Source organism: Scyliorhinus torazame, chromosome 28 (genome assembly GCF_047496885.1).
Source record: "Scyliorhinus torazame isolate Kashiwa2021f chromosome 28, sScyTor2.1, whole genome shotgun sequence".
Classification (NCBI taxonomy): Eukaryota; Metazoa; Chordata; class Chondrichthyes; order Carcharhiniformes; family Scyliorhinidae; genus Scyliorhinus; species Scyliorhinus torazame.
The window spans coordinates 18,475,071-18,486,149 of NC_092734.1; the positions used below are offsets into that span (position 1 = coordinate 18,475,071).

The 11,079-nt window shown below is 44.1% G+C and overlaps 1 protein-coding gene across 1 annotated transcript; it reads left to right on the forward strand.

Annotated features, from left to right (window-relative positions):
* The first annotated feature begins 309 nt into the window (after positions 1-309).
* Positions 310-10,780, forward strand: lrit1a (leucine-rich repeat, immunoglobulin-like and transmembrane domains 1a). The gene is made up of 4 exons (XM_072491360.1): positions 310-529; positions 2,143-2,615; positions 6,289-6,594; positions 9,293-10,780. Exons 1-4 carry the CDS (start codon positions 408-410, stop codon positions 10,387-10,389), a joined length of 1,998 nt encoding a protein of 665 aa, XP_072347461.1. The 5' UTR covers positions 310-407; the 3' UTR covers positions 10,390-10,780.
* The last annotated feature ends 299 nt before the right edge of the window (positions 10,781-11,079 follow it).

Below are 11,079 nucleotides of genomic sequence, written 5' to 3' on the forward strand. Positions count from 1 at the left end.
GCAATAAATGCTGGCCTAGCCAGCGACACCCACTTCCCTGAATGAATTTTAAAAAACTGCTCCACCTGGACCACCCAATCTAATCCCACTCACATCTACGTAAATAAATATTTATGCATTTGAAGAGGAGAGATTAAGGCTGGTGCCATGTATGTTAGTCCTCTCAGAGTAATAGCTCCCTGCTGCACCAAGACTGCATGTCAGCCTTACGACTGCAGGGAGCAATAAGCACCTAAGTGAAAATAACTAAAAAGCCCTCCATAATCCTTTTCTATCCTTTTTATCTCGGGATTCGCAGCAGCAGCCAAGGACTTTGGGATTGCGAACCACAAAGGCAAGAGATGCGGTTGAAGCGGAGTTAAGCAGAACAGACCATCCGATCACCAGAGCTGAGAGGAGCAGGGAAAATGTCACCCAACATCTGGTTGCTTCGCTTTATGTGTATTGGATGCCCGGCTCTCACATTCTGCTTCTGTCCTTCCCAGTGCACCTGCACCTTCCAGAGTCACAGTGAAGAACTCAAGGCAAGGTATTGCAGCATTTCGAGTTTGATCTTAGATTTGGAGGAACATGAGAACTCAAACTGTACATCTATGCAGTGGAAATTCTCCTTTCCAAATTTCCACACACTTCACTCATCATCTCCGATGTTTAATATATTTACTTACAGTGATTAATTTTGGTTCTGTTCTGTTAATTAATTTTAAGTGGCTTTCTGTTAATTAGTTTTATCTGCTATGCTTGATGATTTGGTATCTGGGATAACATCAACGCATATGCAAATTTGTTCCATGGTAAATTGTAGCTATCATTGTGTATTTTTATCAATATTTTACAATGCTCAAAAAGTATTAAGGACAACTTTGTTCTGTTTCACTTTCCTAAATCCTGTGCATAATATTTACCTTTGCATTTTTTCCCAATACCACTTTATTTACACCTCATTTGTATAGTTTAAGATGAAATAAAGCAACATGATAAATATTGGAATAATGTTCAATTCAGGGAATAATTAAGCAGTTCTTCCGTTCGTGTGATGCAGGGTTAGAAGTACCTCTCCCGAGCTGTCGGGACTGATCCATTAGCCCTTAATGATTAGTCAAGACTTTTCCATTTCCCCTGATTAAAAGTGAGTCTCCTTATCCCTGCATTAAGGCACCTGGATTTAGTTGCAAAGCCAGAGTGGATGTTACTGATGAACGCAGGAGTATATTTGATGGTAAATTAGGAAATTGAAGAGAACAGATTAAAAAGTTAAGCTAGATTTTTCAATCAGGTGCAAAGATGGTGGAGCGTGGTGAAACCTTCTTTGGGAATCATTTCGCCGGCTCCTCATTTATCTCTGCTGCTTGTAGTGTTTTCCACCTGAAGTGACAGTTTATCATAATTACTCCGAAATGATGGAAATATATTCCACGCCATTTTTCCTGTGCCCCAGTAATGCTCGGTATGGGGGACACCTCTCTACCCCAGGCACCGTGCGTTGCCCTGAGCAGTAGAACTAGGAGCCATCTGAGTGGGGGGCTGGTTTAGCACGCTGGGCTAAATCACTGGCTTTTAAAGGCAGGCCAGCAGCACGGTTCAATTCCCGTACAAGCCTCCCCGAACAGGCGCCGGAATGTGGCGACTAGGGGCTTTTCACAGTAACTTCATTGAAGCCTACTCGTGACAATAAGCGATTTTCATTTCAAATGTGCCTCAGTTGGTGGTGAAGACGGAGGCCATGACCAAGGCCGGATATCAGCTAGTCGGGTCTTAACAATTGGAATGCTGGGTTAGGGAGGGTTAAATGACCCAGGGGTCCTTCATTTTAGCAATGGGAAGAATATTGATATGGTGACCTGATGACGTCAGGATCTGTCTTTGCTTCCATCATCCTGTCCTTCACAGTAGCTGCTGCCACACACTGCTTACCCAGAAATTTGAGGATGTCCATAGGGACACAATACAGAAGAACTGGTAGCATTTACAGACCCTCTTGGCGTGTGGCTGTTTTCAAGAGAAGTAGGGAGGTGGGGGAACTACAGCAACAAACCAATGGGCATGTGGTCACGCTGCCTTTTGATATCTTAAAAATGTGTTAGATGATGTTGTGGCTTGTAGAGAATAATTGAACCGACGAAAGATTTTCTTTACTTTCAGGACTGTGCTTTGTAATAACCCAGAAATGACCCTGATTCCAAACGATGTCCCAGCCGAAACCTTAAAGCTGGTGATTGAGAAAACGTCAGTCAGACAGGTTTCCGTGCGAGCCTTTCCTGCTGCTCCCGGTCTGGAGTGCCTTTGGCTGTCCTGTAACTCCATCAGCAGCTTCGACGGGAAGAGTTTGCGGGGCCTGACCGCACTGAGGGAGCTCCGTCTGGATGGCAATGCTCTTTCAGCTTTTCCATGGGAAGCTCTTTCCTATTTGCCACAACTCTGGCTCCTTGATTTACATGGCAACATCCTCCAATCGCTCCCCAACCGTGCAGCCGCTTATATAAGAAATATCACCTACCTGGATTTGTCGGATAACAAGCTGACTACACTGTCAGACAAAGCGATCTCACAATGGCTGATTGCTCCAAAGGTGGTCAATACAACTTCAACAACCACCAACTCAAATCTTATCATAGGTAGGCATAAAGTTCCGTCTCATCCCTGTTGTTCGGTGGAATCATTTCTACACAAACCCGTGAATGTCTTTCTATTTTGATGGAAGAACAAACAAAGAACAAAGAAATGTACAGCACAGGAACAGGCCCTTCGGCCCTCCAAGCCCGTGCCGACCATGCTGCCCGACTAAACTACAATCTTCTACACTTCCTGGGTCCGTATCCCTCTATTCCCATCCTATTCATGTATTTGTCAAAATGCCCCTTAAATGTCACTACCGTCCCTGCTTCCACCACCTCCTCCGGTAGATCTTTAGCTGAGCTGTTGGTTAAAGCTCCATTGCAGTAACATATTTGGATTGATGATCAGCTTCTCGTTGAGCTGACGATTTTGGAGAAAGTTGCAGTGTCATATCCAACAGAAATGTACTATTCTCATGTTGATTACTTTACTCACATGTTTCAGAATAGTGAGTGTCTCTCTGCTATATGGCACCTCAACCTGGCTACTTTGAATCGCTTGACTTTAGCCTTCCACAGACATAATGTCACAGCTCAGAAGGAGGCCATTCAGCCCATCGTATCTGTACCGGCTCTCTAAATGAGCAATCCACTGAGTGCATTCTTCCGCCTTCATCCCGAAACCCTGCACATTCTTCCATTTTCGATAACTGTCTAATTTCCTTCCAATTGCTTCAGTTGAATCTGCCTTCAGTCCACTCTCAGGCAGTGCATTCCAGATCCTAACAACTCACTGCCTGGAAAGGGTTTATCCTCATGTCGTTTTTGCAGCTTTTACTAATTCCCTTAAACCCTGGCCCTTTCATTCTTGACCCTTTCGCCCGCAGGGACAGTTTCTCCCCCTCTACTCTGTCCAGATCCCTCGTGATTTTGAACACCTGTATCAAATCTCCTCTCAGCCTCTCCTCTCCAAGGAAAACAGTCCCAACTTCTCCGTTCTTTCTTCGTAACTGAAGTTCCCCATCTCCAAAACCATTCCCGTGAAACTTTTCTGCACTCTCTCTAATGCCTTCACATCTTTCTTAAAGTGCAACGCCCAAGATTGAACGCAATACACCAGCTGAGACTGAACTAGTGACTTATACATGTTCAACATGACCTCCTTGCTATGGTACTCTGTACCCCTAATAACAAAGCCTAGGCTATTTCATGCTTTAAAACTGTTCTCTCAACCTGTCCTGCCACTTTCAATGATTTATGCACCCATATACACCCATGTCCCTCTGCTCCTGCATGCTCCCCCTGCCTTGTGTCCTTTATTGTATATTGTCTCTCCATGTTCGTCCTATCAAAAGAAATGACCTGACATTTTCCGTTTTGAACTTCATTTACCACCTGTCCGCCAATTACACCAACTCATCCATGTCCTTTTGAAGTTCTACGCTATCCTCCTCACATTTCACAATCCTACCAAGTTTCCCATTGTCCAAAAACATCAAAATTGTGGCCTGTACTTCAAGGTCCAGTTCATTAATCTATATCAGAAAGAGCAGAGGTCCCAACACTGACCCCTGGGGAACTCCACTATAAACTTTCCTCCAGCCCAAAAAGCATCTGTTAACCATTGCTCTCTGTTTCCTGTCACTCGGCCAATTTTGTTTCCATTCTGCTGCTGTCCCTTTGATTACATGAGTTTTAACCTTGCTCACAAGGCTGCTGTGTGGCACTGTCTCAAAAGCCTTTTGTAAACCCGTGTGCGTCACATCAACTGCACTTCTCTCATCAACCCTCTCTGTTACCTCTTCAAAAAACCTCAACTTGGTTAAACACGATTTTCCTTTCGGAAATCCATGCTGGCTTTCCTTAATTAACCCATATTTGTCCATGTGACTATTCATTTTGTCCTGAATTATTGTTTCTGAAATTTCCCCACCACAAAATTCAACTGACTCACCTGTACTTACAGGGTGTATCTCTATACCCTGTTTGAAGAAATGTGTCACGTGTAAATCTCCAGTCCTCTGGCACCATCACCAAGTTTAAGGAAGACTGAAAGATTACAGCCAGTGCCTTGGCGATTTCCACCCTCATTTCCCTCAGTATCCATTGGTGCAACTCACCTGGTCCTGGTGCCTTGTCCACTCGAAATATCGGCAGCCTATCCCTTACCTTCTCCTTACCAATTATAAACCATTCTAGTGTTTGAACTACCTCCTCCTTCACTTTGGCTTGTTAGCATCTTCTTCCTTGGTAAGGACAGAAGCAAAGGATTGATTTAACACCGCAGCCATGCCCTCTGTCTCAATGCATAAACCCCCTTCAGTTCATGATCAGCCCTACATCTCCTTTATCCACTTTTACACTTACTTAAACTATCTCTTGCTCAACTTACTAAAATGATCTTCTACCTGCATGTTGATAAGGTGCCTTATTACTTTAAGGTAACTTTATTTCTGTTAACTAAAAGTTTTTACTTTTTGTTGTTTGCAAAGCATTTGGAATTCAAAGTTATTATTGGGTGTGTGTGTGTGTGGGTGAGTTTAAAGCAGTGCCCAAATAATGCTTAGCTGCCACATTGTTGGTGCTAAAGCAGCTGGTAACTGTTCTCATAGCTTAATAGCAAGGGCAAACGCCCCTATAATACATAAGAATAGGACAATATTGTGGTCGCTGTACATCACGTTTGACTTTTCCTAATTATGTTTCGGACCACATTGAAGAAAATATCAACACTGTTTCAATTATTATTATTGGTACAAAAATAAAACTGGATCGCAATATTAATATGTTTTTATGCGCAGTACAATCATCATTGACATTTACCACATGATGAGTTAGGAATGCAATTAATTTACTGTAACTTTTCTGCACATTTTCATCATGATACTTAATTTTTCAAGTACCCGACTTAAATAGGAAGGCAATACAGATGTAATGTCAGTTAAAATCACATGCTTTACTCTGGTGAATGTCAATGTTTGCACCTGGGGGCAAATTAATATTGTGATATCAACAACAAAATACAGTGTGGTTGCAAACATCAGGCTGTATATTCGTGTAGCTCTTTGGTTGCATTACTTATCAGTTCTGTGCTATATGTAGGAACAGATACTGTTAAATCAATATAGGGGTCATTCTTACTTTTCTTTCTTAATCACCTTAAGATCCAGGGTTGTGCAACTTCCTCCTCAGAATTATCCTTCTAATGTGTTGGATGGAATATTTTATCCGACAGGCTAGCAAAGCCACAGATTTAATACATTACATGTGCTGATTTCACCATTCTGGGATAGTGTGGTGGAAGGGGACATGGCAACTGGGCATGGCCTTTTCAGGGATGATTGGCTCAGACTTGTTCCTGCTCCTAATCAACGCCCAGTTGCTGGTAAATGCACATATGCATGCCTGATAAGGACCTGATAGTGGCTGGCTGTGAAGCAAGCGGTCCAGAGTGTTATACGTTACTGAGGCTCGCTTCATGGTGACTGGCTGGACCCTTGGACAACCAGGATCTGTGGAACCACGTCCTAATACAATAACGCATATCAAAACTGCAGAGAAGTGCTGGAAACCCTGGGGTGGGGTCTGAACGCAGAATTAAAGAGTGTACACGGAGTATATTTTAAAGAAATATGTTCTAAACTGGGAGAAATGATATGCAACAGTTCAGCTCTTTGACATTTTTGTCACCTTTCCATCTCAACAAAATATGCAAACATGTCTCCTTCAACAGGACTACACAACAACCCTTGGGAATGTGACTGCAGTTTGTCAGAACTCGTTCGTTTCGTCACGAGGCACAATCCAACTGTGGCGTTGATGAACCCTGGATTAATGTGCTCAGCACCAGAAAGCCTCTCAGGGTCTCCATTCAGCAGCATAGAGCTAAAGGAGTGCCAGAGTCCAACTATTCGTGTCGCGGAAGCTGAAGTGACCACAGCCGCGGGGAGAAGTGTCTCTCTGCATTGTGCAGCTGCAGGGGTTCCCATCCCCAACATCAGCTGGATGAGGCTGGATAATGACCTGCAGAATGGAACAGGTGGGTATCTGATCACTGAGGACAGTGGCCGCAAGAGAATGATCTAATTGGAAAAGGTGATTTAAGACATTTAAGTTTGCCCTTATGGTTTAGCAAAGGCGGCAGGGTGGGCACACGCCTCACAGCGCCAGGGGCCCAGGTCTGGCCTTGGGAGACCGTCTTTAGAACATAGAACATAGAAAAATACAGCACAGAACAGGCCCTTCGGCCCACGATGTTGTGCCGAACCTTTGTCCTAGATTAATCATAGATTATCATAGAATTTACAGTGCAGAAGGAGGCCACTCGGCCCATCGAGTCTGCACCGGCTCCCGGAAAGAGCACCCCACCCAAGGTCAACACCTCCACCCTATCCCCACAACCCAACAACCCCACCCAACACTAAGGGCAATTTTGGACACAAAGGACAATTTATCACGGCCAATCCACCTAACCTGCACATCTTTGGACTGTGGGAGGAAACCGGAGCACCCGGAGGAAATCCACGCACACACGTGGAGGACGTGCAGACTCCGCACAGACAGTGACCCAAGCCGGAATCGAACCTGGGACCCTGGAACTGTGAAGCAATTGTGCTATCCACAATGCTACCGTGCTGCCCTTAAGAACAAATTAATCTACACTATATAATTCTACCGTAATCCATGTACCTATCCAATAGCTGCTTGAAGGTCCCTAATGTTTCCGACTCAACTACTTCCACAGGCAGTACATTCCACGCCCCCACTACTCTCAGGGTAAAGAACCTACCTCTGACATCCCCCCTATATCTTCCACCATTCACCTTAAATTTATGTCCCCTTGTAATGGTTTGTTCCACCCGGGGAAAAAGTCTCTGACTGTCTACTCTATCTATTCTCCTGATCATCTTATAAACCTCTATCAAGTCGCCCCTCATCCTTCTCTGTTCTAATGAGAAAAGGCCTAGCACCCTCATCCTTTCCTCGTAAGACCTACTCTCCATTCCAGGCAACATCCTGGTAAATCTCCTTTGCACCTTCTGCAAAGCTTCCACATCCTTCCTAAAATGAGGCGACCAGAACTGTACACAGTACTCCAAATGTGGCCTTACCAAAGTTTTGTACAGCTGCATCATCACCTCACGGCTCTTAAATTCAATCCCTCTGTTAATGAACGCTAGCACACCATAGGCCTTCTTCACAGCTCTATCCACTTGAGTGGCAACTTTCAAAGATGTATGAACATAGACCCCAAGATCTCTTTGCTCCTCCACATTGCCAAGAACTCTACCGTTAACCCTGTATTCCACATTCATATTTGTCCTCCACTTTGTGGAGTTTGCATGTTCTCCCCATGTCTGCGTGGGTTTCCTCCAGGTGTTCAGGTTTCCTCACACAGCCCAAAGATGTTCAGGTTAGGCCATGCTAAAATCGTCCCTCAAAGTCTAAAGGTGTACAGGTTAGGTGGATTGGCCATACTAAAATTGCCCCTTAGTGTCCAACGATATTGAGGTTAGGTGGGGTTAGGGGGTTCGGTCGATTTAATGGGCCTAGGTAGGGTGCTCTTTCAGAGGGTTGGTGCGGACTCAATGGGTTGAATGGCCTCCTTCTGCATTGTATGAACTTTTGACCACCTCAGTACAATACTGTCTTATGACCGTGCGCAGTTATTCACCATGTATTGCACAATCCATGTGTTTTTCATGTCCATAGATATTGCTTTGCTTAAAAAGAATTGCATCAAACTACTGCTAAGAGAGTGTTTGCTACTAGTGTTCCTAATAGGCTTTCCCTTTACATAAAACTTTGACCTTTTTTTGATTGTTCTTGGATTAGCCCGATTAAATAGGATTAAGAATTGTAGGAACATAGGAACAGGAGCAGGATATTCAACCCCTCAGGCATGCTCGGCCATTCAATTAGATCATGACTGATTGGTAGCCCAACTCCATGACCCTTCTTGATTCAGTCAGTCTTCATTCCCTTGCCTAACAAAAACCGATCAACAGATTGCCCAATATAATTTACCTCTGTGACATTTAGCAAAACACGCAGACTGTGGCGAATGATCAAGGTGTTGAGATTCTGTTGTGCAACACAACACATTGATATGAAAAACATCTGGCTGCTATCGTTAGCTGCCTACTTGACGCATCCTTTTAAGACCACCGTTTAAAAGGTGGTCCCAGGAGGTAAATTTAAGTGATTGTACCCTCTTGAAAATTTGTGAGGTCCAATCAAAGAACAATTGTAACCTGTAACTTTTAGGCTTCAAGTCAGAGAACTCATCGTGAAATTCATGGGATGTGGACTTTGCTGGCCGGGCCAGCATTTGTTGCCCATCCTTAATTGCCCTTGAGAAGGTGGTGATGAGCCACCTTCTTGAACCGCTGCAGTCAATGCGGTGTAGGTACACCCACCATGCTGTTAGGGAGGGAGCTCTCGGATTTTTAACCCAGCCATAGCGCCAAGTCAGGATGGTGTGTGGCTTGGAGGGGAACTTCCAGGTGATGGTGTTTTTATGCATCTGCTGCCCTTGTCCTGCTAGGTGATGGAGGTCATGGGTTTGGAAGGCACCGTCGAAGGAGCTTCGATGAGTTCCTGTAATGCACCTTGCAGATGGTACACACTGCTGCCACTGTGCATTGAAGGTGGTGGATAGGGAGGCCGATCAAATGGGCAACTTTGTCCTATCCCAAATATAATCTAGCATGTTGCATTCATTGTGTTTTTTACAGTGACCCTGGACAATTCTAACGAGAGATTAAAGTGGTCTACATTCAGTCTATCAGCAGTATCTTATCAGGATTCTGGTAAATATTTGTGCCGGGCCAATAATTTGATGGGTGCATCGGATGCTTCGATATCTCTTCTCGTGGTCAACCCTGTCCTTGCTTTGGTGCCAATCAAAAGCACATCCAAAAGAATGTGCATCAGTAAAATGAGGAAACAAAAGGCTACTGTATACAATCGGAAGCTGATGGCCAGGTATGCGAGTACCCTGACCACCACAATATCACAAACAGAGTCACCGAGGAGATCCTATGCTGTAGGTAGGACAGATTACTTTCCCATGCATAATCAGCAAATTAAGCCAAATGAAGATGCATCAGAGATTGTTTCACAGAATATGAATGCTCCTGAAGTTAGCGGCTTATTGGAAAAGCGAAGAAGTGCCGACGATCCCAATAATATTACATTTAGTCCTTATTCAACACAGCCAGAACTAGACTGTCTGGTCAGAACTGTTAGAGTTATAGGAGGTACCTATCATAGTGTTTCCCTGGCTTGGAGATCCCCAAAGGCTACAAATATCACAATTTTTAGTATTCTATATACAACGTTTGGCGAAAGGGACATGCGCAGAATCAATGTGGGTCCTGGAAAGACCAAAATCACCATTGATGGTTTAATGCCGCAGACTAAATATATTGTTTGCATTTGTGTCAAAGGACTCATGCCCAGGAAAGAGCAGTGTGTGATTTTCTCCACGGATGAAGTCGCTAATGCGAGTGGGACGCAGAAGCTAATTAACGCGGTGGTGATCACTGTGGCCTGTGTGATTGTGGTCCCACTCACCCTCATTGTCTGCGGTGGGGCCTTGAAGAGGCGCTGCAGGAAATTCCTGAATAAGCCCCCGGAAGAGGGCTTCCAAAACGATTCATATGTCACCTTCGAGAGCCTGTCAACAGGGCCCAAACCCAGTGCCACTGAAGGAGAGTATCTGACCCGCCACAATAAAGATGAATCTAATCGACTTCTGTCGCCAAGGTCCAGCATAGATTCCGAAGAAGCAACAAACAGTGAAGCACAACAGAATGAATATTTCTGCTGATTGACCCATTTCCATTTGGATCAATCAAACCTGCTCATCAAACTAGTAATGTATTTGTAAAAATACGTAAGCTCCCCACTCTTTCCCCTTCAAAGCTAATCTGTAAACCAGTCCAATCTGACCACCATACTCCAGCACCTCAGTGCAACAAATACATTGAAAGAATGTTTAAGGCAACGATGTTGAATTCTTCGTGAATAGGGTTGCCAACTATGATTAAATATATTCCTGGAGGTTTCATCACATGACCTTTTTTGGCCAACACATCCATCCTGGTGACGCTCCACCTTCCTACACCAATTGGAAAGCAGGAATACTCATCTCTAATTGGATGATGCTTGCTTGTCAGCCAAACAATCTTTTTTCCCCTATTTTCAATATTTTTATATCTGGTAAAGAGAAATGTTGAATGAAAATTACAAAAAAAAATCTTTTTTTAAAAAAATGTTCCGAAGATCGCACACACTCGTATCCTGGAGATTGATCTTCAATTCCTGGAGTCTCCAGGCCAATCCTGATGGAGTTACTAACCCTATTCATGGCGTTCCAGCTGGCATCATGACCTCTTTCACCATGGACTTCGGACATGGGCAACCCATGAAACCCAAATCGCAAAACAGTCCGCATTTTGGTATTATTTTAAGATCAACGGGGATGTCATCGCTGGGAAACAATTTCCATTTCAGGTAC